Genomic DNA, 16,907 nt, shown 5'->3' with positions numbered 1-16,907 from the left:
TGTGATTCTTCCATTTTTGTTTTCATTTATAAGAAACACATTTAGCACCATGTCTAATTTGGCCCTTAAATTAGTCTGTGTTTGGGACTCTTTATAGGCATCATACACACTGCTTAAGTTGTTACAAGTGATAGCTTCACTTGGGTGGGCGGGGGCGGTGGGGTGCTGGATCCCTAAACCTTGAAGCTGTAATTTCATCCATCTGAGAAGGTCCTCTTTTCAAAGAGTTGTGGGAGGCAAGAAAAAGACACAGAATGGTAAGAAATGGGATGGTTAGAAAGCATTCAGTATGGCTCATCTGTTACCTACAGTTCAGCTTAGATCCCAAGTTAAGGAAGTTCATGGAGGCAAAGTTTTTTACCAAAACAGACTCAATTTTCTTTGTACTTATATTGTTGTTCTCTCTTTATATATTTGCAGGGAAGGCCTGAATTTTCTGAAGTGGTCTCCAAATTAGAAGAGTGCCTGTGCAATATTGAGGTAATGGCAGAACGTGTCGCAGTTAGTAAGCAACATAAATGCATAGTTGTGAGCGAGTGTGATGATGGCTGGGCTGGTTGCTCACAGAAGGAACTCCAGAAATATTGCAAGATATGGTGCCTGGCATTCTCAAGCTGATGTGCTCAGCTGTGATCTTAGCTATGAGATAGGAAGGAGATGCAGGAAACAAATGCCATTTAAATATTGAAGGAACAGAGACATCACACCATAAAAAATAGAGCCTAAGGTTAGAAGTCCTCATTCGTCTCCATTTGTAGAAACAAGCAATGAGAGTTAAAGATGGCATGGGGGAAACATCATTGGTCCCAGGGTATGAATCGAAGGCACACAAGGTGCCCACCTTGCAGGTGTGGGTCTGGACAGTGCCTGGATGAAAGGCAGCTGGGGACCACATGAACTCAGGCTGGGGTTTCCTGATGGAAGAAAAGTGGGCTATATATGTATAAATACAATATATTCTGGCGTATAAGACAACTGAGCGTATAAGATGACCCCCAACTTTTCCAGGTAAAATATAGAGTTTGGGATATACTCGCTGTATAAGAAATACAACCCGGCATATAAGACGACACCTGACTTTTAAGGAGATTTTCCTGGGTTAAAAAGTAGTCTCATACGCAGGAATATACAGTAAATACAATTCCCATACTGTGCACAATCATATATATTTTTGTTCCCATGTCTGCTATTTAACTTCCTCTCCCCCATCCCCATCCCCTGCCACCCACCCACCACTGAAATTTCATGTAGTATCTAATTCAGCCCTTGGCATTAGGCAGCTTTGTATGTGAAATTTTGAGTGTGCACTTCACAAACTACAATGTCTACCTTTGGCTCCCTGGAGAAAATGGTTGCTTGTCTGTTTCCCATTTTGCCATAAAGAGAAGCAATGCAGAAAACAGGTATCTGGAACCATGTGTCCTTTGTCCAGGAGCATCTCTAAACCAGAGCAACCAACTCCTATCAATAATGTCACAAAATGGGTCAAACGACCACCCTCACACTGCTGACTTTAGTTTTGCATTTTCTTCTTCTAAACTTTACAAACTGAAATGGTGCAAAGGGTAAATGTCTACATTGATGTTATAGGGTTATTGGCAATTAGGACATGCAAGAAAAGTTTTGCAAGACGTGAGCCTCCAGATCATACCAAAGGTCCTTGCTAAATGAGCTTAATCAACATAATGTGATTAGCAGAAGTTAATTAGCACAAGCAAGATCAACTTTGCCTGCTTACAAGGGCTTACAGTCTAGCATTTGGGTTTAGCATACAACATCCTAACGCCTTTGCTTTCAGCATATTTTTCAGATCAGAATGTGAATGAATCCAAATATTGCTGAACTAGTTTTATTAGCTTCCACGAGGAGCTTCATACTATGTGGTTGATGGCTATACAATGGCCACAGGTCATCCTATGTGATCTTCTAGGGCTTCTCACTTCACCTTAGTGGCATAGGAGTGATACTGCAGCAATTTCCATGCCACTCACCATTAAGAAACAAGCTCTGAAGCATCCTTGAAATCCTGTCCTGATGCTCTCTAATGCCAAATGCAAGGAATTACATTCTGAACTTGAGAGGGTCCCCTTCCCATAATAACATTAATGTGGCATTGTGTATTATTTCAAAATGTGGCAAGCCAACCCTGCTCATTCTGCATAACGGATCCTTTGACCCTTTACACCAAAGTCTTGCCTCGAGTGCACCACTGGTTTGGGCATGGGCTGTGGTTAAAGAAAAATCATGCTCAAAGGCTCACTGCTCTCCAATGCTCTAGGTTTTCCAAGGGCTGTACCCTGCAGTTTAAAAACAAATTCTGGGGCTTCTTCCTGCCAATCCCTTCCTTACTTTGAGCCCTGACGCTTCATCCCTCAGAAAAGGTAATTTTCACAATGTTGAAGGGAGAAAATACCAGATCAAGTATTTTCTAAAGCAATCAGCTGAGTCAGTTGAACTTAACTACAGTCTATGGCTAAAAAAAAATATCCCAGTCCTTTTGGCTTTCAACCAAGAGGATAGCTCGGGGGTCAGCAAACTTTTCCAGCAGGGGGCCTGTCCACAGGGCCGGCTCTAGGTATAGTCCCGGTGGCGCGGGGCACCAGGGCGCGGGGCCGGCAGGTGGGGCGCTGCGCGACAAAGCCGCGCGGAAGCCATGCTGTGCGCTGCAAGGGGGGGTGCCGGAGCGATCTCCGCGCCTCAGCACCAGGGCGCCCAACCTGCTTGAGACTGCCCTGCCTGTCCACTGTCCCTCAGACCTTGTGGGGGGCCAGACTATATTTTGGAAAAAAATATGAATGAATTCCTATGCCCCACAAATAACCCAGAGATGCATTTTAAATAAAAGGACACATTCTACTCCTGTAAAAACACTAGGCAGGCCCCACAAATAACCCAGAGATGCATTTTAAATAAACGAACACATACTACTCATGTAAAAACATGCTGATTCACAGACCGTCCGTGGGCCGGATTTAGAAGGCGATTGGGCCGCATCTGGCCCCCGGGCCTTAGTTTGGGGACCCTGGGATAGCTGATGAAATAGAAGACATGCTTGATCTTGGCAACCAGGGCCTGGAATTGCATCAATGCTGCACATGTGGGGAAAGTTCCCCATCTCCTTCCCCCTCCTATCAAAGTATATCACCACTCTTGAGCCAAAGCGTCAGAGCAGTGACTCCAGTCATCTATTTCAATTTTCAAGCTCCAGCTGCAGCATGATACTTTGTGTGTAGGTGGAGGTGCCTCTAAGAAAGTGTGTCTGTACGTTTGTGTTTTGTTTTGTTGACAGCCTGAAGCAGTATATCACAAGTAACTGTGCTATCTCAGAGGAGACCTAGCTAGCTCCTGTGATACATAGTCAGCAGTTTATATGAGATTAAATCTGGGGTGTGAGCCTGTGTAAGATCCAGAAAGAAGAGCGATATTTAGCTAGCTAAAACACATTGTGTCCATCGTATGAGCAACACAGTGGTGAAGTCTGAAGGAGCAAGTGCTGTCATAAAGGGAGGCTAACATTTTAGGATCTTTGTTGGCCACATGAAATAAGATGTGAATATACTCCCTGGGCTTGTTCAAAACAGAACAGACTGTTGGTTTGCACCTGCCTGTTTCATCATGGAATGCAAGAAAACCTTCTAGGAGTTGTTGAACTAAAACTCCCATCATCCCTGAACATTGCCTATGCTAGCTGGGGCTGATGGGAGCTGGAATAACTTCTTAGGGTCCAGGGAGCAACGTTTGCCACATGGCATAGCTGTGGTGGGTCCAGGGAGGCTGCCATCTTCCAGTGTGGTCGGAGGATAGTTGAAGGGTCTCTCTTTGGCCGACCCTTGGAACAGCATATACATGCGAGAGTACATATTCAGTCCCCTGAACAGAAAACATAACAGGCTGCAATGATTAGCATCCTCTTGGCAACAATTTCTGAAACCTAGCATGTTCAGAGCAGTAGAAATAGCTGGGGACTGGAGCAAAGTTACTTGTGAGATACTACATATGGTGAGTTCTGCTGCTGTCAGCTTTTCTGGCAAGATTTCACAGTTCTCATAAGTGGGTATTGACAGTGTTCTCTCTGTTAAATCCAGCTGATGTCACCAGCCTCTAGCAACAGCAGTGGTTCTCTTTCTCCTTCCTCTTCCTCGGATTGCCTGGTTGCTCGAGGATGCCCTGGGCGCAGCCATGTTGCTGCTTTACGAAGCCGTTTTGAGCTGGAATATGCCTTGAATGCAAGAACTTATGCTGTCTGGTCACAAAGGTAAGAATGCAGAAGGAAGGAAGGAAGGAAGGAAGGAAGGAAGGAAGGAAGGAAGGAAGGAAGGAAGGAAGGAAGGAAGGAAGGAAGGAAGGAAGGAAGGAAGGAAGGAAGGAAGGTAAAAGGAGGAATCCTTCATTGGCCCATGGGGTTCTAAGATTTGCCTGGGACTTAAATAATCGGCTGTTTGGACAACTACTAACACCTACTAGAAATGTCACCTGAAAGCAACACAGAAAGAAAACTAGTTACAGGTAGGTAGCCGTGTTGGTCTGACGCAGTCAAAACAAAATTAAAAAAATCCTTCCAGTAGCACCTTAGAGAGCAACTAAGTTTATCATAGGTATGCATGCACACTTCTTCAGATACCTGCATGCACACGAAAGCTCATACCTATGACAAACTTAGTTGGTCTCTAAGGTGCTACTGGAAGGATTTTTTAAATTTTGTTTAGAAAGAAAACTAGTCTCTTTATTTCTTGGAGGAGACAAAACACAATCTGTGTACTCCAGCATCTTAATTGTCACTCTGGCAACACAATCTACAACAGCGCTAGAAAAATGTGTAGTTGATTATTTCCCAAACTTAGTTCTAAAAGTCCTGGTAAACTGGTTTGCAAGGTTTTCAGAAGTATAACTGATCTTTAGGGGGGGGGAGCCCCAAAGGGTTGGACCCGAAAAACAGCTTAGTGAAGAATGAGCATGTTCAGGAGGCACCAAATGCTGGCTAAGTATTACGGGTAGAGGGAAGGAAAAGAAAACCAGGGGAAATGGAATGGAGTGGCAGGAAACCCAAACAGCAGTACTCCATACAAATAGCAGTACTCCACACTCCTTTGGATAAATGTTCCACTTGCACCCTTCTAATGCTCACCAGTTAAAAGAAAGATCAACAAGAGTGAGCTGGAAACAAGCAGGTTATGGAAATGTTAGAAGGATCTTATACCACATTCCTCTTTTGTGCTGCAGCATATAATAGATTTGCATGAAAAGAATGAGCGAGTGACACATTTAGGTTACACTATAGATACCCAAGAGGGCGAGAAAAGTAGTTATCACAGCAGCCTCCCTGCTACTGTAATTTAATGTTCATCTCAGTGCGCCACCCAAGCTCATTAGCTTGCTGAAATGGGTTCCTGTATAACCCAAAGGGTTACAGAACAGTTTCCCCCCTCAAATTCTGTGCAATACAAATTAACTAACTCCAGTCCTATAAATAGAACATTAAAAGAGTCACCCAGAGGCAAAATGTAAAGTAAAATGAAGATGGTTTCTGCAGATTCAGTGTTTTTTTCAATTATACAACACACTGGGATGATTAATGACCTAGCTTTCTAATGACAATAGTTTCTTGAGGTTTTAATTTTTTAAAACATACAGATTGAGAGAGGGATTCTGCTCTATGTGCTAACATCCACTGCAGTGCATTTTTTTCCACATCCTCCACCCCTGTTTTAGCTACCCAAAGTAGCAAGGTACACACAGCTACTTTTGCCTTCTCACCCACGCACAAAGTTAAGGAGGCATGAAATTACCTGCTCAATGCTCGCCTTGTAAATGCAGTCCTTTCTGTTCATAATGCTACAGTGTTCCAATGGATGCTGTGGGAACTTAAGCTGGGGATGAAAACTTGGGTCAGAATCTGTAGAGAAAGCAGCTTTTGGTGTCTGCAAGACCCTTCTGCATGCACATAATGGCAGCTAGTGACCATTGGGAAGGCAGAAAGGCTTAGAGCCAATGCATTTCAAGATTTGCACACCCAGATTTGCACACTCAGGTCTCTCAACCTCCAACAATTCTTCATGCAGTCATAAGCTGCTTTTGGTCTAAATGTCCTCTCTTCACACTAATCTCCTTTGTAAGGAAACTCAGAATGACTGGGCCTAACAAGTTGTAGCATTTCCTCCCCATAGAGGTGCGCCTGGCATCTTCATTATGCAGTTTCTGCTGTAGGCAGAAGAAACACCTCTGACACGTGAAATATACAGGCATTTCTCCATTTGCACAGGGTGTGTGTTTTCTAAGTCATTGTGCGCGTCGGCAGTCACACGTCAGCCCATTCCGCCCCCTTCCAGAGTCGAAAACTATGTGTGTGTTGGCAGTTATGTGTCTATCAGGCACGCTCAGAATGGTCCCACTCTATTCTTGCGACTGTCAATTGGTTTAAACTGTATTTTAATTCTGTATTTTAAATTTTTGTAATCTATCCTATGACCTTATGCTGAAAGGTGGCTAATAAATTTAAACAGCAACAATAATTAGGAGAAGCAGTTGCTCATGGAGCAACAGAATAATTCACTGAGCTGATTCTGTTTTGCTCAAGCAGGAAATTTCAGAACCAGGCTTATTATCAGCAACCTTTTTCAGCCATGGGCTGGCCCACCATCCCTTAGACCTTGTGGGGGGCCAGACTATTTTTTTTGGGGGGGGGTGGGATGAACTAATTCCTATGCCCCCAAATAACCCAGAGATGCCTTTTAAATAAAAGCACACATTCTACTCATGTAAAAACACCAGGCAGGCCCCACAAATAACCCAGAGATACATTTTAAATAAAAGGACACATTCAACTCTTGTAAAAACATGCTGATTCCCGGACCATCCATGGGCCAGATTGAGAAGGTGATAGGGCCGCATCCAGCCCCTGAGCCTTAGGTTGCCTACCCCTGCTCTTGCTGATGACCAAAGTGGGAAGGAATTGGGGGGGCATGTTTGGAGACCTAAACAGGAGTTAAACAAGCCTTCATTTCACCTGGGTCAGAAACCCAGTTTGGCACCTCCTCTACATGCATTTGCACACACAAACACACACACACACACACACACACAGAGAGAGAGAGAGAGAGAGAGAGAGAGAGAGAGAGAGAGAGACTGGCTCCCTTCTAGAGGCTTCACTCGGGAATTCACTGTGGCTATCTGCCCCATAGCTACGGTTCTGCCTAAAATGTTTTGTCTTGGGACCCTCATACCTATGGGACCGCCTCTCCTGGTATGCCCCGCGGAGGACCTTAAGGTCCACAAACAACAATATTCTGGAGATCCCAAGCCATAAGGTGGCTAGATTGGCCTCTACTAGGGCCAGAGCCTTTTCAGAATTGGCCCCAACTTGGTGGAAGGCTCTTTCACAGGAGACCAGGGCCCTGTGGGATTTGTCATCTTTCCGCAGGGCCTGCAAGACAGAGCTGTTCCGCCTGGCCTTTGGGTTGGACTTAGTCTGACCCCTGTGTTTTCCTCCCTCATGGCTTGGATTTATGGACTACTTAAAATGAGGCTGCATTTTAAATTTTAATACTGTATTTTAATCTGTATTTTAATTAATTTCTTTTTATGTTTTATTGTAATTTTATTGGTGTGAGCCATCCTGAGCCCGGTTTTGACTGGGGAGGGCGGGGTATAAATTATTTATTTATTTAGTTATTATTATTATTAATTTATTAACACAGCTAGAAGAATGATTATGATTTGCATCATAAGAACACAAGATCAGCCTTCCTGGATCAGGCCAAAGGACCATCTAGTCCAGCACCCTGTTCTCATTGTGGCTCATCAGATGCCCCCGGGGACAAGCAGAACCTGAGCATCATAGAAGCAACTAGTATCCTAGGCCTACTGCCTCAGGCAGTGGAGGGAGAACACAGCTATTGTGGCTAGTAGCTACTGATAGCCTTGTCCTCCATGAATTTGTCTAATCCTCTCTTAAAGCCATCCAAACTGGGGGCCATTATCCCTACCTCTTGTGAGAGTGAATTCCATAGTTTAGCTTCACACTGTGTGCTTTCCTTTGTCTGTCCTGAATCTTGTAGCTTTTTTCTTCTTCATTACATGGCATGGCCCTAATATTATGAGAGAGGGAGGGCAAACTTTTTTTTCTCTACTTTATCCACACCATACATGCATAGCTGCCAAATCTCCTGCTGAAAAATGCGGGATCAGCAGCGGCGTGGCAACGGAAGTCGCTTCTACGCATGTCCAAACATGCGTAGAAGCGACTTCCGGTGCTGCTCTGCCTGATTTCCGGTGCCCAGACATGGGCAGAGCGGCACCGAAATGGAGCCTCCCTGGCAGGTAGGAAATCCGGGGGATTTCCGGGATTTTTTTCTATCCGGGATAACAGCGGGAAACAGATTAAAATCCAGGGGTTTCCCGCGAAAAATGGGAGACTTGGCAGCTATGCCATACATGGTTGTATACACAACCAGCGTGTATGTATGAGAGCCAGCGTGGTGTAGTGGTTAAGGGGGAGGAAGGGAAAGGAGAATGTTAGCCGCTTTGAGACTCCTTAGGGTAGTGATAAAGCGGGATATCAAATCCAAACTCTCTTATTCACCTTTTCTCTGAGCTAAAAAGTTGTAACCTCTTAGGGGATCTGCACTCTGCATCCAAAGGTGGAAAGACAGGCTTTACACAGGCTGTCTGCCCTTTGCTGACAGTGGCCAGTCATAGTATGCAGTCATGCTAAATGTTTAACTTCCTGTCACTTGGATAACTGATTGAGTTGCCCTTTTGGTTTCATGGTTTTATGTGCGAGCAGGGATAGATTAATGAGCTCCACCACAGAAAAATATTTGAGAAGTAAGTGAAGCTGATGACACGTTACTTTACAGTTTAGCGGAATTCAACAAATCTGATTCTATTATCCTGTCAAGTTCCGCAAAAGAGACCTTGAAAGCATAAAGAAGAAGAAGAGAGAGAGAATCTTTAATCGAACCCAGAAGCTATGAATGGAGTTCAGCTGTGTTAGCTGGTGACAGACCTTTGTTTTCTTCCCCATCTTGTGAAGTAAATAATATCCCCAAAGACTAATTAAGTTTCTGCAAAGTCCTGTCTTAGTAACACAGCTCCTTTCTGCTCCTTGAAAAAAGAGTGTCAGTGTCCTGGAATCATGGCTAATGATTTTTTAAAGAAAAAATACATAAATATTTTCAAAAGACTCTTCAAGGTTTATGCAAGCAAATTCACTGAAGGCAGTCCAAGTGGAGGGAGGGGGGAATCTGTTTTCAAACCACAGAACTCAACTCAGGTTATTATTTTTTTCTCCTAGGACATTTAAAAACCAACAGCCACTTCTTAACCCAACTGAGTATCAGCTCTGGGCTGATAGATGTAGCCTTGAAGTGTTTGGGCACAGTCACGTATTTCTTGTGTATCTGAACACTGAACTCAACCAACTCTTTGTGAAATTGGGAAGGGAAAAGTAACTTGAGATCGTGTCACTTAACTCTCTCTCACACACACTTCAAAGGTTACATTGCCCCACCCTCCATGGCTGCCACCACTGACCCAGCTCTGGAATGGTAAGCGAGAGAGCTCAAAATTCAACTACGTACTGTCTGTGGTGGCATGACCTTAACCTTATTGTTACTCCATGAATCAGGGGGGTGGGGAACCTGTGGTCCGCTGGATGTTGCTGGACCACACAAATCCCATCATCCTTGAACACGGGCCATGCTTAGTGGGGCTGATGGGAGCAACATCTAGAGAACCACAGGTTCCCTATCCCTGCCATGAATGAATGAATGAGCCTCCTTTCCTTAAGGCACACCCTTTCCATATAACCCCCTAACCAGTTAGATCAGTACTAGGGGACCCTGCTCTTTGTTTCTTCCACCACCACCTGAGGCATGGCAGGTACGCACTTGAGATGCCTAGAGGCAGGTGAGCAGTTGAGCTTCCTGGATTGTGTAATGCTTTCCTGAGGGAAGGCTTGCATCACCTCCATTAGTGGTCCACCATCAGGGTCCCATGGGTTTTGAGGAGCAGGTGTTCAGTGGGTGCAGGGAGCTGCGAAGGAAAGCGTGAGGCTGGATTCCATTCTGCAAACATGAACTCCATTCTGCAAACATGCACGGTAGTGTTTGACCCCTCTGGCTTGCCATACCAGGATTTGTCTGTGTCAGCTCTTGGGCACAGCGAGTTGCTTAGTCTGCTGTGAGCAGCATGGGCTTGCAGTGTGGCTTTCCCCTCCATAACCTTCCGTATTTAAGTTGTGTTTGTTACATGTATCCTCTGTGTGGTCTTCTGTTCCACTCACAGAGTTAAAATTAGGATCCAAGTAATGGATTGTATAGTAATTGCTTTCAGAGGAGCTTGCAAACAAGGATTATGACCTAAGTCGCTGCTGAAACTTGGGATAGTGGTTAACCAAAGACACCCAATTGCTAGAAAGGTCTGAAAGGGCCTGTTCTGCATCTTTCCCTCAAAAATAAGTGCATGAAGACTTTTCCCATGGCCATGGTTCCGTGACCTGCTTTCTCTACAGTTTTTATAGCCTTGCTGTGTTCCTTCTTACACAACTTTTTAACCTGGCTAAAGAATCTTGAGCCCATGATTCTTTGATTAGCTCTCAGCTATCATGCTGCACATGCGCGAGAACATCAGCCTTTTCCACGGAGTATCCATGTTGCACAGCCCACCTGATAAAACCTTTGCAGTCTGTTGTTATGCTCCTAAGTGCTCAGCAAGCCTTCTTCTTCTTCTTCTTCTTCTTCTTCTTCTTCTTCTTCTTCTTCTTCTTCTTCTTCTTCTTCTTCTTCTTCTTCTTCTTCTTCTTCTTCTTCTGCGTAGCCCAGTTTCCTCTTAATTTTAATTACTGCAAAAGCACCAAGCATTGTTGATCTAAAAAAAGAACAACCCTGCCATCTTTCAGACCTTAAGCAAATGTGGGAGGGCGGGGGGCGGGGGGAGAGATTGAGAAGGCCACAGCAGAGAAGTTGTCCCAGATTTGCACTGATGCTCTCTTTGAAATTGCACGCCACATCCACCTCTCCACCGGCAGCCTCATGCAATAATACAGCAGGCTCGCTAATCATCTTGCTGCTGTTTTTTTTCAAGCCTTGGAGCCATGGCCAGTGGCTCAGTGCTAATGAGAGGAATCTGGGAATGATCTTTACACCCTCCACAGGTGTGTCTCTCAGACAGAGCGCAACAGGCACACAGGTGAAGAAGGGAGCTTCACTCCCCACCCCCCTCCAGCCCAACACACAGATTATCCTATGGCTTTACAAGGACAGGAGATGGAAGGGATGTTTCTGAGCACGAGAGAGAGAGAGAGAGAGAGAGAGAGAGAGAGAGAGAGAGAGAGAGAGAGAGAGAGAGAGAGACTTTAAAATGCCACATGAAGGTCTTTAATGAACCATGAGAAGCCAATAACCACTGAAAGGCAGTGGGGCTCGAGAGCACCAAGAAGCTTGTCTAGCAGCGGGGAGACTAGTCTGCAGCCGCTCAGCTTTCGGGGCTGCCGCCTGCACTTTCAACAAGCCAGACTCCAAATGAGGCAGCTGTTCCAAGCAGGTATAAATAAAAGATGTGGTGTTCCTATGGGAACCTTTGGCATATTGGATTACCTATTCCCCAGCTAGAGTTTCCTTTCAGTTAAGTTTCTGTGCGAAAATCCTACACTTCAGGGTGTGCTTTTAAGAGATGGATTGTGGAGTTGTTTATTTCTAACTGTATGTCCGTGGCCCTGATAATCTTTCTGCCCTTGGAAGTACCCATTGGTTATGGGGCCCAGAGCTGCAAAGCTGACCATTCCCCAGGCCTCCTAAGCAAGCTGCGTGAAGTCAGGAAGGCAGCATTTATCCCACACTGAAAGATGAAAATAAAAGCGAATTGGTGCCACAGGGAATCTGGATTGCCTTCCACCTGGTTCTCACCTTTAATAAGGGGGGAAACATCAAACGTCAACCACCTACATGGTTATACCTCTTTGTCCATCTGTCTCAGTACTGCCTACTCTGACTTGCAGCAGCTCTCCAGAATCTCTGGCAAATGCATTCCACATCACAGGTACCTAATCTTCCCAGAAGTGAGCTTCCCACATGTGGTTTCTTGATCACACTACAGCAGGACAAAGTGATGGCATATAGGAAGCAGAACATGTTCATATTCCTTAAATCTTTGTGATAACTGCCAGAATGTCTTCCTGGCAAGCCACTCATTTCAGGATTCCCATTGCATGTTTAATGGGTTGGATCCAGACATTGCTTTCCAGGGCTAGAATGGATGCATCCACAGGAGGCTTCTGATCCAGTGGTGGGTGGAGATCTCGCCAATAGCGGGGGAAGTGACTTTTGCGGATTCCCCCTCAGCTCTCTGGAACAGTGTGAGAGGGGGCGGGGGAAGCATTAATAGTTGCTTCTACACTTCTGCTAGCAGGAAAGTCCTGAGTGGAGCTCTTAATACAGGATGCTCCCACCAGTGGTGGCCAAGTCTGAGCCCAGCCATTTTTAAGGCAACTTGGGCTGTGGAAATGTGACAGCTGCAGCCCACGAAGCAGCCATTAGGGCAGGCTTATATTTTACACGTGGGACGTGGGTGGCACTGTGGTCTAAGCCACAGAGCCTAGGGCTTGCTGATCAGAAGGTCAGTGGTTCGAATCCCCATAACAGGGTGAGCTCCTATTGCTCGGTCCCAGCTCCTGCCAACCTAGCAGTTCGAAAGCACTTCAGAGTGCAAGTAGATAAATAGGTGTTCGCCAGAAGCGGCTTCGTCATGCTGGCCACATGACCCGGATGCTGTACACCGGCTCCCTTGGCCAGTAAAGCGAGATGAGTGCCGCAACCCCAGAGTCGTCCACGACTGGACCTAATGGTCAGGGGTCCCTTTACCTTTACCTATATTTTACACACACACATACAAAAGTAAATGAGGCAGAAGCACCAAGCAGCCGCTGATGTTTCTCCTTTCCCCCATATCTCACTGGCTCTTGGACAACACTCTGAATAAGTCAGCAGAATCTCAAACAAATCAGGTCAGTCTGGAGTTCTCAAACATCCATATTAAGATTAGAAGAAAAGCCAGCATGGCTTGATGCTCTGAGTTCTGAGCACATACCAGTTTCCCACCTTCTGATGTAGCAGAATTTGTTGTACAAATTATTTGCATGCATTTCCTTGGATGACACCCCTGTAGGAGAAAATCCAGTATATTTGCCCTAACAAAAATGAAGATATTTTCATGTTGTTGTTTTTAAAAAAAGTTGGTATCACAGACATGTTTGTCTTCTACGTGTTATGATTGAATGTGTGAATTGCTTCTTTCTGCCTTTTTACCTGGTATTTGCCCGCCTTTGCCTGCCTTGATATAATAGATGCATCCCGAAGCTGTACACCTTAGTCATTTTCTACATTCTTCCCAGTTTATCAGCAATCTAAGCTGGCAGTTCAAACAGTGTTGCTAAATGGTGCCCCTGCAAAGCAATAGCCTGACCCAGAAATCATGAAGTGTTTGTGTGTATAGAGTTTGAGGCAATGCCTTATGTCTGACAGCCACGTTGACTAATATTAATGCTGGGTTGATGGCGAGCTCTGCGTTTGACCTTGGCCCCCATTAGATTTTGTTGCTTGAGCACAGTTTAGGAACCATACATTAGTTTTCATTTAGGTAAATGTGGAGCTGGATTAGTGACAGAGACACTCCACATAGCATGAATGAATAAATGGATTGAATTAGGCTAATAAATGAAGAAGCCATTTCAATTCAGGAGGGACCCTGCAGCTCTAACAATGTGGATTTCCTCCTCCACTAGCCACTAGAGTAGAGTTGCAGGTTATACATTACATGGACAGGGACCATCTTGTGTCTCACATTGCATTGTATGGGCATTTGGTTTCAGGGTTATAAATGGGACTGGGATTAAAGCCGAATGCCTTCTCTGAACAATCATAGTATTAAGAATCATGGGGTGGAATTCAACATTGCAGTGCGATGAATGTTCCACCTGTGCAAACATATCAGCTTGCCAGATGAAACAATCCCCCTCTCCCTGCATGCTGTTCTGGGGCTCTCCCAACCCTTCCCCACCACCACCACCAAATTGGGGGGGGGGGCATGTGGCAAGGAGAGGAGAAAGTTCCATTGCTCAAATGGAAACCCTTGCACAGGGTTTTCCCTGAAAGGGTTCAGTAGGCGAATCCCACCCATGCTGCACAGGAAACCTACAATTTATCCACATTTGACGTGTGCACATTCAGCTTTATCACTTGGGGGGGAGGATTAGAAAGGGGTGGTGGAAAGGAGCTAGCATCCAGGAGAAAAGACTTTGGCAATCCCACCCACCATTGCACCCAATGTGTTTTGGCTTTAGGCATGATCCCAGGAACGTAACCCCCATGTAAGTTGAGGGCTTACTATATTTCAGAACACTCTTCTTTGAAATAGCGGTCCATTTGTTGGTGAATGTTGCTAGCTAGTTAAATGGCTTTTGTGGCCAGAATTTAAAGAAGAGTATCTTTGAGCTTCTCCTGCTCAAAACCACAGTCTATCTATCAATCAATCCTACTGAGTGCACACAAAACATCAGACTTGCCCGAACTGGCTACTTGGATCCAATTAATAACCCTTACTTTAATTTTCAGCATTCTCACCACTCTCCAGATAGCTAGATGGACTGACAGACAGATAGTATTGCATACTGTAATTCGAGTATAATATTCTAACCAAGGTAGGTATAGGGATGGGTGAAAGTGTTGCGACATTAATGAAGGCAACATGGTCAGTTTTCCATAGCAACTGCTTTGATGAGACTTGGAAGGGAGTATTATGAAGGGGGAAATGTCATTGTATTTGGGCAATGATATTACGTAAAGGGGGGGGGGGGAAGGCACATTTTATCCAGAATAAATAGGTGATATTAGAGTTTGCTAAAATGAGAGGGAAAGGGAAAATATCAACAGTGCAAATCCATACAGGCTCCACAGTTACAGGTATATTTACTGGCAGCAAGTCCTATGTGTACTTCCAGGAAGGTACACTTAGGAACAAAGCTTCAGTTTTTTTCACCAGGGAAAGGGAAAATATATGCCAAACCAATAAATAAATCTCTTACCTGCCATCAGTTAGAAATTGCCCTTATCAAAATCACCAAGGAAGGTACATTGCTGGGAATGATCTTGAGCTTGTCCTTTCAGCCACAACTTGGCAACAAATTCTTTGAAGCTCTTGTTTTTTTAAAGCACCTCAGATAACTGCATACCTTACCATGAACAAGTAGAGACATATTGTTATGAATCCTCTGGGTATTAATGTGCAGTTTGAGGCGCTTTTTCACACTCTCTGGGCGTACTCGGTATCTGCTAGCCCATCATTTGAGAACAGCTGGTACAGGCAGTCTTAACCTGATTGCTTCCAAGGATAAAGGGACATATTTTCAGTGAGCAACATTTGGATTTGCGTCCGAAGGGTGATGTTCTCTTTCACAAAGGAATTAGCATGCACGAACCTGATAGTACTGGGGCAGATACATTATTTATGGTATATTGGAATTGTCACCTAGAATTGTTCTTCAGGTCGAAAGCATTGTAGAACAAAACTCAAGATTTTGAGAAGGAGTTGTTCTGGAAATGTATTCCTTCGCCATCCATGTTATTTTTCTTCCTGTGCAATTGCTTCTTCTAAAACGCACGGGTGTGTTTTCCGCTGGTGTTTTTTTTTAAAGGATGTTGTTTCTGTAGGAAACCTCTAATATTACAAAGATAACATATTCAGTCATCTATAATGAAGACATCCTGTCATTTTTACAGCACTGGACAGCACCCTTCTCAAGGTCTTTCTCTGGAAGAAATGAGGAGAAATTTCCAGTACCCGCCTATTGACCGAAATGGTAAGAGGTCCCTCAGATGTAACAAAGATAAGTTCTATTTATGGGCAAATCCATTTTCTTTGGGATGAAACTGGCACACACACAAAAATTGGAAGTACACTGAAAATAGCAAACTGTCAGCTTTGGTAATAAGATCTGGAAATGTTTCTATTACTGATTGTAGAAATGAGGCATGTGATAAGTTTCCCCAAGACTCGGGAAAAACTTTAACCACACCTTAGGCCCTCCAGGGAGATTGTTGTGATTCCTGCCACCACTGGAGAGCCATTTTGCACTGAAAAAGTTTTAACTGTACCTCTAAACTCACACATTTGTGAAATGTGAACTGTACCTCTAAACTGTGAGATGTGAACATGTCTGCAAACATAGGTGTCATTTAGGTACACTTGTGGGAAGCTCTGATTGGTTGCAATTCTTTGTCAAGTGCTCATTGTAAGACCAGTTTGAGAGAGCCTTTGGCAAAGTGTCCTTGGCAGGCCCCCTTCTCATTTGGGTGTCCCCTTCATGGTTCAAAAGCAAACTTGCCTTGTAGCCCACAGAGTATCAGGTTTTTCTTCTTAACTAAGGAGTGGAAGCATCCCACGCTGACATTTTATTTTTCCTATGAAACTTGAGCATAGCAGAGCATTGTGGGGCAAGCAGAATAATGGCCAGAACAAAAATGTTATTTATTTATTTAAAAAAAACCCCATTTATCATCATCATCATCATTAAAATAATAACATATAGGACTGCTGAATTTTTGTGACACCCACCAGATTGTTTTTATATTGCACCCTTGATTGACGCCAAAACAAAGTGGTGTCAGCAAGCCAGTTGGTGGGTGCTGGAGCTCAGTGGTTAGCAGGGGAAGGGGGGTCAATGACAGGCAGGGGTCAGTGTTTGGACCCTGCTGGGGTGTGAGGATATCAATCACAGATACCAAACCTGGAGCATTTCAGGAAGTCATCTGCATAATATTTGAAAGTATAATAGAAAGTAATAGGAAGCCCTAATAGGATAAGAAACAGTAATGTTAAGACTTCCAATAAGTGTCTTATTCCAATGAAAGACTCCT

The 16,907-nt window shown here is 44.4% G+C and overlaps 1 protein-coding gene across 2 annotated transcripts in view; it reads left to right on the top strand.

Annotated features, from left to right (window-relative positions):
• LOC118088795 (serine/threonine-protein kinase TNNI3K) overlaps positions 1-16,907 on the top strand; it is a 175,262-nt gene that overhangs the window by 154,145 nt on the left and 4,210 nt on the right. For both annotated transcript variants that reach the window (XM_088673904.1, XM_035122872.3), the window contains 3 exons: positions 421-480; positions 4,086-4,255; positions 15,771-15,850. In XM_088673904.1, coding sequence (XP_088530030.1) covers positions 421-480; positions 4,086-4,255; positions 15,771-15,850 — 310 coding nt within the window. The remainder of the gene's footprint in view (positions 1-420; positions 481-4,085; positions 4,256-15,770; positions 15,851-16,907) is intronic.

This window comes from Zootoca vivipara, chromosome 7, assembly GCF_965207765.1.
Source record: "Zootoca vivipara chromosome 7, rZooViv2.hap1.1, whole genome shotgun sequence".
Lineage (NCBI taxonomy): Eukaryota > Metazoa > Chordata > Lepidosauria > Squamata > Lacertidae > Zootoca > Zootoca vivipara.
The sequence above is the reverse complement of the archived record's forward strand: the minus strand, read 5'-3'. Positions and strand labels throughout refer to the sequence as shown.